The sequence below is a fragment of the Falco biarmicus genome, chromosome 2, assembly GCF_023638135.1.
Source record: "Falco biarmicus isolate bFalBia1 chromosome 2, bFalBia1.pri, whole genome shotgun sequence".
NCBI classification, from domain to species: domain Eukaryota; kingdom Metazoa; phylum Chordata; class Aves; order Falconiformes; family Falconidae; genus Falco; species Falco biarmicus.
In genome coordinates, this window is record NC_079289.1 from 90991252 (window position 1) to 91009447 (window position 18196).

General features: G+C 42.0%; 1 protein-coding gene across 2 annotated transcripts in view; it reads left to right on the forward strand.

Annotated features, from left to right (window-relative positions):
* Positions 1-1282: 1282 nt before the first annotated feature.
* RPS6KA3 (ribosomal protein S6 kinase A3) overlaps positions 1283-18196 on the forward strand; it is an 80355-nt gene continuing 63441 nt past the window's right edge. For both annotated transcript variants that reach the window (XM_056327153.1, XM_056327154.1), the window contains exons 1-2: positions 1283-1510; positions 14588-14644. In XM_056327153.1, the coding sequence (XP_056183128.1) occupies positions 1439-1510; positions 14588-14644 (129 nt within the window). In that variant the 5' untranslated portion in view covers positions 1283-1438. The remainder of the gene's footprint in view (positions 1511-14587; positions 14645-18196) is intronic.

Below are 18196 nucleotides of genomic sequence, written 5' to 3' on the forward strand. Positions count from 1 at the left end.
AATGTTAACTTTTCATCAAGGATGGAACAAAGCGTGTGACCTGTCAAAATCTAGAAATGCTTTGGGACAGTGGAAGCTGTTGAAGATGAAGCAGCCTTCTCAAAATTCTGAAAAATCTGGCTTCGACAGCAAGATGTCTGACACAAGCACCCACCTCCAGTTGCTGGTCTAGTGTTTCAAAGCTTCTCCTGCATCAGCTGAGCCACCTGACACTGCAAAAGGATGAGCGTTTATTATAGCACTTAACATTTTAAGAGAACCACATAAGACCACATATGTTTGTGGATCTCAGTATATGGTTAAATCAGCTGTTTGCATACTACCTAACAGCTGAGGATAAAAAGTAAAATAGGGGCAGTTTTCAGAACCTGTGGGGGTTTTTTTGACAGCTTTATCTTCATGGCTCTTGGCCTGCAGCAGTATGACTTTCCCACTGCAAGGCAACACTTACTCATGCAGTCCAACCTCTACTTAAATGGCATTGCTATAAAATCAAATTCCTTCATCGTAATTCCTCTCCCTCTTTGCCTAATGCTGTTCTGCACAACGCTGCATCTTCCTTCCCGTCCTCACCCCCCTTGCAACTTCCCCATCCGCTCTTCTGCTCGCTTTTCGTCTCTCCCATCCCCCCGGCTCACCTGCCCGAGCGCGGCAGCCCCCGGCGCCCCCCCGGCCGCCCCTTCCCTCGGGCTGGCCGGACCGAGCCCGGCCGCGGCGGCGATCCCCCGCACGGGCGCTTCGCAGGGAGCGTCGCGCCACGGCCGCGGCCGCCCTCCCGCCCAGCGCGCCTGCCCGCCGCCGTCCCGCACAGCGCTGGGCGACGCCGACCGAGGCCGCAGAGCCGCCAAGTACGGACGGGCCTCGCCGCCGGGAGCCGCGGCCCCGCACCGCGCCGGCAGGCACCGAGCGCTTCCCCCGCCCGCCGGCCAGGGGCGGCGGCACGGCCGCGCCCGCCACCGACCCGGTCCTGCCCGGGCCTCCAGCAGCGCCGCGCTCCAGCCTCCAGCCCACGGCTCGGCTCCGCTCCCCCCGAGCCCGGCGCACCCCGCTGCCCCCCCATCCCCCACGGCCCTGCCCGGCACCTGCGGGCGCCGAGGGCCGGTGCGGCGGCGGACCCGCCCGGCGGTGGCGCACGCAGGCGCCGTCGGGCGGGCAGGTAGGGCCCGGGCGCCATGTTGTGAGCGGAAGCCGGGCCCGCGCGGCGGGCCGGGGGGAGGGGGGAAGCGCGGCCCCGCCTGGCAGCGGGGAGGGGGCGGGGGGAAGGCCGGACGGACGGACGGCGGCAGCGGGCAGCAGTCGCCGCAGAAGCCGTCGCTAGAGCCAGCCGGGGTGTCCCGCGCCCTACGGAGGGCTCGTTGCCTGCCTCGCCGCCCTCGCCTCGCCGCCGCCGGGGTGCGGGAAAGCGGAGCGTGGAGGCTGCGGGAGCCGGGCGGGGAAGATGCCCCTGGCGCAGCTGGCGGACCCGTGGCAGAAGATGGCTGTGGAGAGCGCAGCCGAGAGCAGCGCCGAGGTACGGGGCGAGCGGGGGGGTGTTGCGGGGAAAGTTGCGAGGCGGGGACGGGACCCGGGCGCCCGCTGCTGCTCAGGGGACGGGCGGAGTTTCCCCTCGCGGGCGCTCGGGGCGGGCAGCGCCGCGGCTGCGGGCGGGGGCCGGGAAGGGGCCGGGGGCAGCGGCCCGGCGGGGCGCCGGGCGCCGCTCGGGCGGGCGGCGCGGGGTGAGCGTTGTCGCCCGCCGCCCGGCCGGCCCCTGCGCGCCGCTTCCTCCCCGGGGCACTGACTCACGGCCGGGACCGGCCGGGACTCCCCCGCGCCGGGGCTCGGGGCGTGTTTCACGGGACCGGGCTGCTCCCGGCCCGCTCCCTCCCCTTCCGCCCCCGTCCCCGGGAGGGAGTAACCTGCTTGCGCGGTGGCGGCCGACTCGGGCGCTTTTGTTCTAGCGCGGTGTCTGGTTACTGTCACGGCGAGTTTCCCTTCCCGGGCGGCCCCGCCGGGGCGGGGGGGCCGGGGCTTGCCCTCACCTTGCCCGGCGCCCTCGCCCCGCCGCCGCTCCCCCCCTGCGGTGGCCGAGGGCCGTCCCCGCCCGGTGCCGCTGCCCCCTTATCTGAGCACGATGGGGTTGTCTGCAGTTTCGCAAGCGTTTGGGAAACCGCAGGGATGTTTCGCATGGGTGAAGCTTTGTGCTTGGCGGCGTTTACGGGGACGTCCCCGCGGTGCAGCGCGGTGTGGCTTCCCGCTGTCGGTAGCGGGGAGTTGGTGGTGTGCTCCCGTCCTTGTTAGGCAGGACGCGTGCCAGCTTGCCTTGGCTGAGATAATGAGAGCGGCTGGAAATTAGATCCACTTGCATCCAAGGCCATAGGTGCCCTCAGTTGTCTTCTTTTTTTTCCTACAGTGTACTACTGTGTTGGTTTGGATCTATGTAAACACTACACCTACACAGTTGTGCTTGCTTCATGATTCCCTAGTAGCCCGCAACGCCTGTACTAGTTTGCGACCAGACTCCCATCTGAAAAGAAATAGCTTCCTCTGACAGTGCAGCTTCTACCTGAATCTGCTCCAGCTGATACGCAGCCAGGCTGCTTCGAGTGATGCTGATCTTGAACGGTGTGGACTCAGGCCAGCTCACAACAATTAGTCGCAAGGTTAGGACTTACCCCTTAGTGAGCGGAGCAAAGAGAGAGACCAATGCGAAGTTTCTGCAGTATCAGAAGTATTTGTCCTTTTGACGTTTGTCTTGTCTTCCTTCTGCTTAAAGTAACTGCATCTCTGGAGGTCAGAAGAATCTGCTGTTCTGATCTGACAGATCTTTTAAATTCTTGCCAGTTACTGTAGTTACTTTTAAATTCTTGCCAGTTATTTGCTGACTTCTGAAGTGGTGATCTTAGATGATTTATGTTTTTTTAATGGGGAGTAACTACAGTAGCAGTGTGATGCTAGGGGGTGGGGGAGAAGGTGGTAGGGGAGATGTTTCAGCAAGACCGTTTAGACTAATGATTTGGAGAAAAAGATCTTAACTGTTACTTTAGTCTTCCATGCTCGCTGCGTGTAGTAATGGTATATATGCTGGAAAGGTAGCAAAATAGATTATTTGAAAGGTGTGTATGTCTGTCATCAGTTATACTTGTTTTAGTGTATTGCAGACATGATTTGTATTTAAGCTACTGTCGTAAACTTCTTGAAAGAAGAAACCTCTTCCTAAAAAAAAAAGTTAAACACACTGACATGAGTCTACCATAGTTTATCACCAAAGAATTTCCTAGGACCACTAATAAAACTTGAAACAGCAACGACCTGACAGGTTTGCAGTCTAACACCCTAGTCTAGAATAAACACTCAGTTCTTGAAAAGACCAGACTGCACTTTTAAAAGCTTTTCAGATGATCCTCAGAAGGTAAAAAGTAGACTTAGAAAGTTTGCTTACTTGAGATGAGTCTTTAAGAAAAGATGTTTTAGTGAAAACAGGTAAGTTTCAGTCAAATGCGTAAACAAATGACCTAAATACATAACTTAGGTTTTCAATTTGCATGAGTTGTGTTTATCTGTAGCATAGCAATATCCTAATTACAGACCCTATCCTGCGAAAGTATCCTTGGGCAAAAGTATTTTTTACATCCACCTGGAATCTCATTGTGATCTCAGTCATAGTTTGATAGTGATAATGTCTTTAAGCTGTAATACGGAGTCAGGTAAAGAGTTTCCGCTGACCTCTCGGATTTGCTGACAGTTCTTGTAACACCATGTTATCCACATAGAATTACAAATTACTGGGCTTTAAAACTCAGCTCAGACACTTTTCTTGTCTTAACAAGTCGTTGAGTTTTTAATTGGATTATTTTTTTTTATTTGTTTCCCAGTGCAGTCCTGTATTTGGTTTTATAGTGCTATCACCAAGGAGGCGATTTGCTGTGATGTGTGAGCAAATTTAGTAGGAGGACTAAAATACCTTTAACTAGGATTACTTTAGAAGACAGTATAGTTAACCATAAACAGATGCTGTAACTTAGATGTACAGGACAGCAGATCTGTAGAACATGGTCCTTCTTAAGAAATACGCAAACAATTTTTTTAGATAAAATATGGATTTATAGTTTTCAGACATCAGTTGCAGGACTTTTGTTTCTACTGGTACAAAGGTCAGTGATCCACACTACATCTCTGACAGCTTTTTCAATGTGTAAAGTTGTTACACTATTTTAAAAATAATTTACCTATATAGTGTAGTGTGTAGTTTTGTTTTGGTTTTAGTTTCCTGTTTTAAATCCCAACACCTTTAAAGCCTGTGGAATGATGCTGTCTTTTATTGACTCAGGGTCTACTTGGGATTTATAACAAGCATAGGTTTGTTTTCAGTGGTGAGAATATGCTTGTTACTTAGTCATCTGCTTTCAAGCAAATTAAGTATTGATGATTTGAGTTTGTATTTGACTGCCTGAGTAACTAGCCTGATCCTTTAATCTCTACTCCTAGCTATGCATATTAGCGTTGAGTGGAGGAGAATGAATACAGTTATGGCAGCCAAATTTTGGACACCGGTAGGTACATTGAAAAGAGCTGGTCATCATAAGGAGATGCAGTTTGCTAGACTTTCTGGGAAGTGTTTGTGCCATCTGTCTTTAGGAGTTTTAATTTAGGTGCTCTAAACTGGCTCTGGAGAAAGTTAGAATTTTTTTCCACTGCTCTTGGCAGGGGATTTAAGATCACCTGTTTAGGTGTCTAAATAGATGGTATGAATCCCCTCTTGCAGAATTCCTTGTTTTATCTTCTGTATCCAGAATTATTTGAACCTTGCACAAGACAAAGGACATTAATGTTTAACAGTCATGCTGATGCTTTAAAGAATCTTGTATAATATTATTTTTGCTTTGTAGTTCCATTCTGATGTCAATGTGACATTCTGTATGTCCATGTATACTGCTGGTGTAAGTTTATCAGATATCTTGCTGCCTGCAGTCATGAAGCTGTGGTTGTGTTTGTCTCTCTACGTTCTGGACTAGACTGTGCAGTCAGTGTTGTACTTAAGTTCCACAGGAACAAAGGCTGTATTTACAGTCATTTCTGGTATAGCCAACACAGGTAAACAATTCAAAGCTGCAGTGGAATCACCTAAATGGACTGGTCTCTGTGGAGTTTCAAGACTATCCATCGTCTTTACATATAGACAGATTCTCTGCAGCAGATGGCTGTTGCTTCTCATGCATGCCTGCTGTCAGGACATTCTGAAGTCTGGGTTTTTCACAAATTTGTGAAAGTAACATTTTCTTACACAGGGTTAAAAGTGGCAATTTGCAGTTTAATTCTCATCTGAGTAAGTAGTATTACCCTGTATTCCACAAACTGCTGTGATAGGTAATAGGCACTACATATATGTAAATACTGTCCTGAGAAACATGTCTGCATGAAAGATGTTTAGGTGTGTGGGTGAGGGGTTCTTCAGCTTTCTCAGATCCTTAATGGCACAATTTTACCTGCTCTGTTTCTTAGTTAATACAATCCTGCTGTGTGCCATAGTACTGATGTCCTGCTGTCAGCTGGGTGGGGTACGAGGGGACAGGTGCTTTACTTTGCTGAATTCAGTACCTTAATGCAGTATTGTGTCCGCTCTGCAGTTCCTGGTTTCCTGATAGAAGGTGTTGAATTTGACTTCTTGAATTGTTCCGTTAGTTTTCTTATGACATGGCCAGTTCTTAGCTTGCTGTCATTTTGTTTGTTATAGCATAGGTAATATTTCTTGTTACAGCTGGGACATCTAACACAAAGTAGGTGTATGCAGACTGGCATGTTTAAAGGCATGTCTGCTGTCTTTGAATTGATTGTCTTCTGTCACACTAACTGTAGTTTGTCATTTGAAATGCTTGACTTAGATTCACACTGATACATAGGCTAAAGTGGGCATTTAATTATTTCTGCACATCAAAAATATTAGCTTTATGAGTTGATTGATCTTGGCAGCTGGCAGATCTATCAACTTGAAGAACTCATTCAAGATATACTTGGCTTTGTTGTGGTTTTTTGTGGGTTTTGGTTTGGTTTGGGGGTGTGTGCAGGGGGTGTTTTAGGTGTTTGGTTTTGTTTGTGTTTTTTTTCCCCAGTATAATTCATAGCTGTATTCCAATAATGAATTTTTTAAGCAGCTCTTCAGGCAAGAGTAAAACCTTGTAATTGTGTTTTTTTTTAATCTTGGTGACTTTCAAGAGGGGAGTAACTTAATCAGTAAAACTGGATAAGTTAGAATCTTTTGCATACATGATACTGTGCTACTTATTCTCTCCTGCTTTGAAATAAGATTAAATGCCTCACCCATTGGAAATAGAGGGGGGGAGAAATCCTGTGTAACAGATGGGGAAATGAGGCTCAACAGCTTAGTGACCCCATCTAACATGGTTCGTGGGGTGTGTTCTAGAGCTAGGAGATGAACTCTGATTTCCAGGGACCTACTCCAGTGGCTCAACCACAAAGTTACTGCTAGCTCATTTTTATCAGTAACAGTTACCATATGTTCCCTTTGATGCAAGGAACCCCCTGTGGTATGCTTGCTGTACTTAACTCTTTTTGGAGGAAACGTGCTGCCTGTTTCCCACCCCCCCAACTTATTTATTTATTGAGTGAAGCAATTCAATTGTGTAAAAAGTAGCGCTTGTCTTCTAAATACATTATTATTGTATAGGTCTTTTTTCTGTCACCATTTCTAAGGTTCCATTTAATTAAATTGATTACATGTCCATTTCACATTTAATTTCAAGCATTAATTTATCAGAACATGCTAAAGTATATACAGAAGTTGTGATTAAATGATACTTTATTGTGATTTTAAATGTCCAGCAAAACATAGCTTTGAAAAATAAAATCTTTGTCCTGCAGGCGCAGAAGGTGGTAGTTTCAAGATGTAATCAGATCATAGTGAATATTATTTGTATTATTCCTTACATAACATGATTGCCAGAATTGGTTACTGTTAGACCTGAATGTTAAACAATTCTTTTTCACTTAACGAGGAGTCTTTGTCCTCCTGTCTTCCAGCAGCTGACATTTGTTGTACAGTCACCTTGGAAATCCTGAATTTTAGGAAACAATGAAGTTGCTCCATAGCTTAGTCTCTCTTCTTAGTAGTATTTATTAAAATAGCTAAATGACAAAACAAGCATAAACGAGTAATGGTTCAGTTTTCAATATTACATTTCGACCTTTGTAGTTTTTATCATGCAAAGAGATTCTGAGAAACCAACTCATGTCTGAAAACCTGCATCTGCATTGTAAGGAACTGCAGCACGCAGACCTTGCTCTGCTGTTTGCTGCCCCCAGCTCACGGGGGAAGGACCTGACACACTCCCTTGTGACTTTTGTGTGCCCCAGTCCCCTCCGGAAGGAACCGTGGCAGGTGCAGGGCATTTCAGTGGGCCAGGGACTGCAGGAGGCAGTGAAGGCAAATCATACCTGCCTTCTCATGTAAGTACAGCCTTGGTAATAAGATTTGCATACTGTCGGGTGCTAGAGTCACTCCTAAGATATTGTGTGTAAGCAGAGAAGGAATTTCTTTTATTTTTATATGTGCAGCAGTGGTTGGATATGTTGAAGTAGGTGATTTCTACACATGCATTTCTTCTTCCTCTTTGGAGCAGATGAACAGAGAACAGGTGGTGTGGGTTTTTGTGTTTGGTTGTTTAGGTTTGTTTGGTTTTTTTACTAAGGTTGCTGAATTGAGGCCTGAAGTGTAATTTACCACCCATACAGGTAGGGAACAAAATGAAAGTTTCACTTCCCTGTCTTTTTTTTTTTTTTTTTTTTTTTCTTTCCTTGAACAAATGAACATACATGATTTGGAGATTGTTTTGGCTACAGAAAGTGCTTGTGTGTCTGGCATCTGGATAATGCCATGACACTTTTCTAACTTCAAGCTGAATTAATTCAGAGAATTAAACTCACTGAGCACTGCAGAGTTGGTTTTTTTTAGTTTCATTTTCAGACCTGACTTGGCACGGGGCTGGACAAATGCTGATGCCAAGGAAAGCTTCACAGTGGAGGAAAGGGGACTACTTTTCTGTATTGCTAAATGATACTCTTGAGTCATATTAGATAAGAAGGTGGTAGCGTAAAGTAGATGGGGTTTATGAAATCTCATAGTTGAAGTTGCCAGAGTATCCTTCCTTAAGGAAATTTGGCTATGTACCTAAATGATCTAGAAATGAATGGCTTATATCTGAGGCCGATTGTCTACAGAGAGGCAAGTTTCAATGTCCTGCTGTTTCTTTTAACACTTGGCGAAGGATGAAGTCAGTCACCTTAGTCAATAAAGCTTAGAATAAATTATGTGAAATTAATGGAACTTAAAGTTACAAAGCTTTATATAAAAGAAGTAATTGCAGTAATTTTATGTTCCATAAAAGTAAAGAACTTGTATCTTTAGGGAGGTTTTTTTTTGATTAAAAAACAAAAAAAGTAAGGAGATTTTAGTACTTGGCGTGTACTATTTATAGCATAGTATATGCAAAATGGATTGAATATATATGCTAGAAGAGAACAGCTAAAGGAGTCTGATAGCTCACTTCTGCTGCTTACATACAATAAGTTTTAATCAGGTCAGGATTTAGGTACGTGCTTTGGATCTGTGTGGCTTCACAGCTCAGGAGTTAGGGCACAAGTCATTAATCCAGATCCTATTAAAGCCTTATATTTTAGTTAAGTACTGGAATAGATTGTGAAAACTCCTTTACTGAAGATTTAAGAATGGAGTAGATATAAACATCTTGTGAGCAACATTGCAGGAATAGCTGATCATGCCTTGGTGAACTGAGATAGATTGGATGACCTTTCAAGGTCCTCTCAGTCTATTTTCAACTTTTTCTGTGGACCTGTGATTTTCTTTTTTTTTCTCGGGGTAGCTCATTGCTACTTAGAATAGCAAGTTTGAGTGCATGGAGTTCAAAAGGCTCTTACTGAATGTAGTTCCATGCAGTGCCTTGTGTTGCTAACAGCAGATTTGTTACGAATATTATAGTGAGAATTCTGTATTCTGTGCTGCTTTGAAACAAGGCTGAAGCTTTGTTACAGCTTTACTCAATTCAGGGACTGCACAGTTCTTGAGCTTTACCTGTCAGTTGAGATTCCCTTGAAAACACCAGAGTGTAAGTGCTCAGGTCTATATATGGCCAGTGTTTTAATAACTAAATAATAGATAATACTTAAAGTTCCTGTGTGTTTTGAAATATTTATTTTTGGTATCCTAAACTTCATTTCAGTTTAAAGGGGAAAAAAAGTGTTTTATTATATCCTATAGCTGTGTTTAAAAGTTGCTGGGTAAGTCTGGAAGTTTTGGCAGCTGAGAATTAGGAATTACCTGGGAGAAACTTCAGATCCATCCAGATAATCTATTTAAATTATAACTCTAAAGCACAGTTAAATCATTGTTTGTGTAACTCATTGGCATGTTAAAACTTCTAGGTAATGATTTTTAAACAATGTGATGCAGACATATTATCTTGTGTGCTTATTTATGTACTCAAAACATCATCCTGCACTTATATATGGTTCATAATTCTTGATTTGTCCAATTAAGTGTAAGAATATAACACTTTTATATCTTAATTGGGAGTTACGGTTCTGCTAAAACATTACACGGAAAAGTCAGTAGTTACTTAATATACTGAGCCCTGTTAATAGTATAAAGACTGACATGCTCAAGCCCAATAATAATAATTAGGAAATGTTGAAGTTATAGTGGAAGAGTTATACCAAAAGCTATAACTGGTATCAGTTTCGTAAGGGGTTTTAAAATAACTGACAAACATAATTGAGTTAAAAAGTTAAAATATTTGGCACAGAGGCTACTTAAACACCCCAGAGTAGTCTAGCAATAGACTAAATGCAAAGCAGAGATGTTTTGGGAGTGGAAGAAGATATTGGTGGTGTCTTAATATCAAAGAAGCTTTGGGGATGAACTTATATCCTTCAGAAAAAAATTCTGTTAAACTGTAGGAAAGAACATAAAGTTCAGCAAGGTAAGTTCAAATTAGAACTTTGAATTGCAAACAGAGTGTGAGAATGGAGATACTAAACTAAAGCTAAAAAATTCAGGTGTATGCTATCTGTAATAGTATTGATGAAACTAATAGGAAAAATAAGAAAAAAGAGTACTGTGAGAAACATAATGATTTGTCCACTTAATATTTCGATTAATATGGTTTAAATACCTGTGATGGGAATGATGGATACCTGACATTAGTATTAAGGTAAAATATTCTTCACCAAATTGGTAAATTTGAATTGCTGTTATGGACACTAGATGGTGTATTTTTTCACGCAAGATTACCCATGTGGTAATTATCCAGTGCTTATCAGAAAGATAGATGGAAATAGCATTAGGTTTGTTGTGCAGGTGTCCAAGATAATACAATTTTGCCAGACTTCTGAGATCAATTGGATCTGTAAAAAAAAAAAAATAAAATTTACAAGTGACATTAAAACTGTAGATCAATATATAGTTGTAAAGTGCAGGATATTCCCTGCTTCACAAAAAGCAGTTAATTGTTTGTGGGTGGGATGTGGGCTACATTTCTTGATGTACTCCTTTCTTACAAAGTATTTAGTATGATTATATTTTCTCAGTACTAACACCCTAACCTACACCACTACTTGATAACTTTTGGTCCCTTCCACTGCAGCTATTTATGCGTATGGATTACTAGGCAAGAAATGAAATAATCTGAATTTTTAAATTTATTTTTTTTTAAAAAAAAACTTTTTTAAACTGTCTTTTTGCCAGGAAAGTCAAGTACGTGATTAGATCCCAGGAGTTCATTGGGTATAAACCTGTAATTTTTGATTGCTGGAAATATTGATAGTTGATTTCCTGTTCTGTAGTTGATAGACATTTGTGTCAAGACGTTCTGTTGGTTGATATGGGGGACATTCACGTACCAGCTGCCTGATGCAGATTCCCTGATGTTTGTCAGTTTTATGCTTAGTTAGGGAACCTGTAAGATCTCTTTTGTGTTCCTGTCCATGTGCCTTCAGGAAAACTACTGGAACCCAACTGTGTTTTAAGTATTAATTTCTACCAATTTAGTGGAATGTGGCAACAGGTTTAAAAGCTTTTGGGAGTCAAATTTGTAACTAAACATGACTGTTTGCCAGTGGAAAACAGACTAGGAAGTGCAATTTGAGTGGATTGGAAGTATTTGAGTGGTAACCTTTGTAGGTTACCTTTATAAGGGATGTGCAACCTTCTTTCATGGTGTAAATAGGTTGCTGATGTGTAAGTAGAAACTGGACTTTCCTGCTGGTTTTCTTATAGTTCTCTTGTGCTGTCATCTGAAGTAAGTTCTACTTTTGGAGGCCGACTACTAGAAATAATTGATCCATTCTGCTTGCTTAGTGTCCCACTGTGGGAGGAGTACAGTTGAAGAATAATCAAGGTCGAGTCTCTGTCTTTTGAATTAGACCAATTTGGACATGCGAAAATTATATTCAGCCTTCTCTTATTCTGTATTCATCAGACTATTATATCTAGTCCCAATCTGTTATGTCATTGAGAGTTACCCTTGGTTCTAGTTAAATGCTAGAGGGAGTCTACGCCCAGCAAGATGGAACCTATTTCATTCGCTCACCACTTAAGCATGCTGCTGACCTCCTCGATCCACAGTGCTTTAGATGTTGCCACTTCTGACAGGAACCTTTTGGCTTTACATTTTAATTCATAAGCAAGGCAGTACACCTTGTAGACTTTCTGAATACACAGCTGCTTTCCATTCAATGGTATCATATACCAGCAAACCATAAATCATTTATACATATTCTTCTTTACCTTACATGGCTGAGACTGTTCTGAGAAAAACTGGTTCTACCATCCAGTGATTCCTTTAGCATAATCATTGCTTGGGCAGACCTGTTTAAAAAGATCTTGCTAGTCCAATGATCTGGCTCAGATACGACTGCATGGTGCACATGCTGATTTCTTGAGTTTGTTCCTAGTTCCAAAAAGTGTGTTTGGAATGCATTGGTTGAATTTAACGGAAAGCAATGCAGGATTAAACAGGGAAAACAGATTGTACAAAACAGTTCAGTTGTGTTGCAAAAGTTTGCTGTGTTTTTTCTGGTAGACAGATAAAATTTTGAAAATTCAATGAAGTTAAAGATTAGAGCATTTTTAAAGAGAGTGATCTTTTTGTCTTCAGAGAGAGGCTTGTCTCAGGTTTCTGATAGCGTGGTCTACTTTCAACTATGTTTCAGTTGCTGTAAAATAGTAAATGTGAAATATTAAAGCTTACTGTGTAGTAAATTCTTATTTAACCTGCTCTTAGTGTACATTATTCTTCAGTGGAATTATTGTTGTAGCAGGAATCACTATTTCTGAAAATCTGCATGTGGTGTCAGTTTAGAGCACATGGCTTTGGTACACAAATTGCCCTATTTTAGGCCCCAGAGTTTAGCCATCGTTAGTTGTTAGGACATTATAGACTCCTCCTTTCGGGCTAAACTCAATTGTCTTGTTTGTTCTACTGGTTTTGGGTTTTGTTTTTTCCTATTGACGTGATACTTTGGAAGCTGTCCTGTAGCCTGAAAAGAATATAGAAATGTGTAACTAAAATACAAATGTTAATTTAATGTAAATATATGCCATAGATTTGAGAAAAGGGGAAGTATGTGATTTGCGGCCTTGATGGTAATGATACTTGTATACACAATATGCTTCCTTGTAAACAGGCTTTATTAAAAACACTCATTTCTGTTACTTAGCTAAGCTGGTATTTTTATGGTCTTCTGTTTGATAATTTCAACTTTTTATGAACCTTAAGGAAAGAAAGTACGGTATTTACTGCCTGCACGCTATAAGGAAAAGATGCTATGGTGAGGGGGATTTAGGCTGTTTGGAGCATCATCTTTTCAAATTACATTTATCTGTACTAGAGGGTTGTACTGATTACCTTTAACAGAAATAGCTTTTACAAGCTTATATAATATATACATAATATATTCACCTCTGTAGTAACCTATAATGTGTAAAGCTGATTTCTTACTAGTCCTCTGTCATGGAAAGATGACTTCTAGACTGGAGTCATACTAGAAGTCTCTATTATCTTCATGAAGCCAGTTAGGGTGAGAAAATGGCAGTGCTACCATGTGCCAGGACTCTGCACTGGAGGGACAATCAGAAGCCCAATGTTCTTCCCCTCCCCACCCCCTAAAAAAAAAAAAAAAAAAAAAAAACAAAAAACAAAACAAAAAACCACAAACACCACTGTGTCGTATTTGGGCAATCCACAATTCTTATAACCTAGCTTTATCTAGCTGCATCTTTTAACAAAAAAATGCTGAGGAGAAAACTTCGTAGAGAGCTGGTAATCATCTGAGATTGGACATTCTGTGCGTTTGCAATATTTGAAAATCAGAATTCATAAGTGGTTAGGATCTGATCTGTCATTTCATATAAAAGATTCTCCCAGCCATGTGCAACCTGGAAGACTATATTAATGAGAAATTGTTGGAGAAAAATGCTAGGAAAATTCCACACAAGAAGTCTGCTGACAAACTGAACTGTAGGAAAGAAGGTGTAGGATGAAGCTTGACTCTCTGAGTAGCTTTTGTTAACTTTCTAGCATCTAGAAAATACCTATCCTTACATGCATGTAACTTTAGGTTCTGAAAAAGCTAGATTAATTAGGCTTTGTGTTCTCTAGGGAAGCAATGCACAAATGAACTTAAAATTCTGCCTCCAGTGGTAAACGGAAAATGTTACTTTTTATAATAGTTTTTAATTTGTTTCTAAAATCATACTAAATTGCTGTTATACTTTTGGAGCAAACTAAGAATTAATGCCCTAGGTGACACCCTGTACCATAACTTACAAAATACGTATTTTCCTTACAACTTGTTAATATTCGTGCTTGTTCTGTAAGCAAGGTCATTCTATGTCTTTCTGGGAAAAATGGCTCTTAAAGATTCTCCAAGTATAGTATCACTGGCAAGGAAAGCAAAGCATTTGTTGACTGGCAAGGTATTTAAGCTTTTTTAGAATCTTTATGGCTAAATTTCAAATTCAAAAGCCTATTTCTCTATGGCTAATTAGAATGGTCCTTAGAAAAATACAGAAATAAGTAAATGTGGGCTAATAAAATTAGCATTGTGTTCATAGTTTTTATAAGGCTATACTGTAGTTAAACAGTTTCTTGACATAGTCATGGTGACGTAAGGACTGACTTGCTACATAAGATCTTGCTCTTAAAACCTGTTTATCTGTTCTTTGTTGTGGCTTTTTGCTGTTCAGTCTTCATCAGCTTTAAGTCTTTTGTGGAAGTTGTAGTAGTGGAAAATAATGTCTAGCTGTGTAGTGGTAGGGTTTCAAATACCAGAATGGTTTATGTGCGCCTTGCTGTGACTTCATCCAGTTTGATAATGGATGAGGATCAAAGTGAGAGTGGCATTGCGCGCCAGCAGTATGCGGTCTTCTGTGTTTACTTTCAATGACTTTTTTTTTAATAGAATATAGAGAACACTTGATCCTGTACAGTAGCATGCTATAAAAGCCCATCTGCATTATATTTTATTTCTGTACTTGGATTCAGCATTTCTAGTAATTTGCTGTATCTTTTTTTTACAGAATGGACAGCAAATTGTGGATGAACCTATGGGAGAAGATGATATCAACACACAAACTGTGAGTAAAAGATGGTTGTAATAAAGACAGGTAATAAAGCGCAATATTGTAGCACACTGATATCACCTACAGGCAGTTGCCACTAATGTTTTGTTGTTTAGGTTTACTAGACATGAGGTGCAGTCTAGGTTACTAATACTTTTGAGAGCTCTACTATTCTTTCTCACTGGCTCTGTTGTCTTGTTCAGTATCCTACTGTTTGTTCTGATGAACTTTTATGCTTTCCCTAGTATTTTTGTATGATATAGACTATCTCTAGTGTTTTTAGTATGAGGTAGGCTTTCCTGTGGAAAGCGCAAAGGTGAATATGGTAGAAATCATAATTGTGTTAGAGAGTGAAAAGGTTTGATGGTAAGATGTGGCTAGTTATAACATTCCTGTAGAGGGGAGGTTGATCTCCTCTTTTCTTGTCTTAGCAAACCTTAAAAACATACTGGGTTTTACTACCCACTTTTCCCAGTGCCAGCGAGTAAAGCACTTCCATTGGCTTCTGTTAGTCTCATCAGTGCATAGGTGAAAATATTCTGCATCTATGAGTTCCAGAGTATGCTTTATTAATAGTGAAGGTTTCAATTGGGGTTGTGTCACACAGCAAAGAGTTCTCTCATGGTTAAATTCCACACAGATTCAGTTGCAGACACATGTGTACTTGCTGTATGAAATATGATTCTTTCAGCGTGGTAGGGTACACCATAGCTTTGCCTCTTCTATTTTGATATGCAATGTATAACAGCAGCTATCACCTTTGTTTTTCCATGCTGTCATGAGATTTCTTGGCAGTATCTGTCTGTGCCCTTTTGTTGTCAGCATTAGTCATTTCATATTTTCCTTGTTGATCTGTGTCAAACTAGATTATTTGCATGATAAATCTTCATTAGCCTGGAATGTTCTGTCTATTCCCTTTCTTCATAGAACGAGGAAACAAAGTTTTAGGTCCTTTTCCTGGGCTTCTGGTTGAAAAGTTTAGATGTGTCACATTTGAGTACATTCAGGAATAGCAAAGCTAGTCCATTGAGGTCCAAGTGTGTATTAAGTCTTTCCTCTGATGATGTGAATTGCAACTTTACTCTTGTGATGCTAGTTTGGCTAAGTTGGAATGGAAGAGAACTGTTCATTGGTTTAGAGCTGACAAAGCTAAGGGCTCCAGAAGTGTTTGCATGGAGATACCTGAAGATGATAGCTGTAGGTATCAAACTTAAGACCCCTTCTCTGCTTCAGATAAGATGCTAAATGCGGAAACATGCTTACTGAAATTTTCATAGTGATGCAATAGCCAAAGGCAGGGGCTGCACTGTTAATGTAGATCTGAGTGGTGTAAATCAGATCTGGGCAGTAAGCATTAAATAGCTCTAAACTAATGCATTGTGAAGCACACACAGGAGTAGAGTGGTCACTCTGAGCTTGAACTAGCAAGTGAATACAAAACCCCAGGTATCTATCCCTTCTTTCTTCCTTCACCATAACTCCTTTTCATTTCGGCTATCTGTAAATTCTAAAAGCTCATACCTCATATTCCTTTCTGCTTTCAGCTTTCGATAGTCTTTCAGGGGAGTGTCAAGGGTGAGAAAGGACTGTGAAACTATAGAAGAAGAAATGTGAAACATTGCTATTGTTATTGAGAGGCATTAATCAAATGAATTCTTAACCCAGGCTTCTTGAAAATAGAGGTGCTGCTAAAGACAAGATCACAGTCGGGAAGGTTCATTGATAATTTAAGTTCCTTATCTTCATGTCAAACTTGCTGTTTACAAAATTCCGTACTGTGAAGATACCAGTGACTTCAGGCTTCTTATTGTGATGCTTTTTTTCTCGGACTCGAACGCAACTTTAGTGGTTTACCTGTAGTTTTCTGTTAGAGAGTACTAGCTGACTGTTAAGCCTGGTAATAAGTGGCCTTAACAATAAACCACAGTTTTTTAAACCCCACATTTGGTTGGAGTTCAGGGTTCGTATGCTGGTATTGTGCAGACGTCAGCTTGCGATTAGATGGTCAAAGCTGTTTACATCTGTGTAGCGTGGATGTAACTACAATGCCATAGCAGTTTCTGCTGAAGTTGTGGACAGAGCCAGTTCAGATAATGAGTGGAGTTGCCTTTCCCATACCAGCAGTAGATGTAGCTCTTAAGCGGGTATGAAAAGTAGATTAAAAGCCTGCACTATGTAGCTGCTTTTGGTTCCTTGTCATGGCATGCAAGGCTCTGCTGTCTTTAGCACACAGTGAAGGAACAAGGCAAGTGCTGCCAGATTACTCTAGAGTAGCACAGTGTTAAAGAGTAAGAAAGGAACAATATTTTTTTAGTTAGAAGGCAACACCAGAAGGGGATTTTTGTGCAAACTAGAACATCTCTTTTGGGGAAAGTGTTCAGTTTTGGTTTGATTTGTTAATTTATTCTGACTAGTGCCATCACTTGATGATAACTTCCTTGTTTTGAGTCTGTGACTTCATCTTCCTATGAACTTTTTTGTTTCGTGTTTGTCTGCTAGAATTATATTCTTTATTGTACTGGTTTTACATGACAAGGTTTCAGGAGCAGGGGGGTGGGAGGGGCTGCCCTACCATGTATGACAGAGCCAGTTCCAGCTTTATCCAAAATGGACCCATCACTGGCCAAAGCCAAGCCTGTCAACCATGTTGGTGGTATGTCTCTATGATAATATGTTTACAAAAGGGCAAAAAACCACTGTGCAGCAGCTGTGAGAGTAAGGAGTAGAAAAGTGTGAAAGAAACAGACCTGCAGACACCAAAGCCTGTGAAGGAGGAGAGGCAGGAGGTACTTCAGGTTCCAGAGCAGAGATTCCCCTCCAGCCCATTGGAGGACCACGGTGGAGCAGATGCCTTACAGACTGAGGAGGACTCCACACTGGAGCAGGTAGATGTGCCCTGAAGGAAGCTGCAGCCTGTGGAGAGCCCATGCTGGAGCAGGCTCCTGGCGGGACCTGCAGCCCATGGAGAGACTCCCACACAGGAGCAGGTTTTCTCTGATAGGAACTGTGGCCCATGGGAAACTCACACTGGAGCAGTCCATTCCTGAAGAACTTGGCTCCATGGAAAGAACCTATGCTGGAGCAGTTCTTGAAGAGAACTATCTCATGAGAAGGACCCACACTGGAGCAGGGGAAAAATGAGGAAGAAGCGGCAGAGACAGAATTACAAACTGATTGCAATTCCCATTCCCCATCCCACCTGCACTGCTTGGTCAGGGGAGGAGGTAGAAAAGTAGGGAATGAAGGAGAGAAGTTCAGCCTAAGAAGAAGGGGAGAGTGAGGAGAAAGGTGTTTTTAGTTTTGTCTTTGTTTCTCACTGTCCTATTTCATTTTTAATTGGCAAGAAATAAATTTTCCCCGAGTTGAGACTGCTTTGCCCATGATGGTAATCGGTGAGCGATCTGCCTGTTACCTTGACCCATGAACTTTCTTTCACCTTATTTTTTAGCCCCCTGTCCTGTTGAGGAGTGGGAGTGAGAGAGTAGCTGGGTGGGTGTCTGGAAGTCAGCCAAGGTTAGCCCACCACAACTGTCACATTTCCCTTTCAATATTTGGTAATTGCAGGAT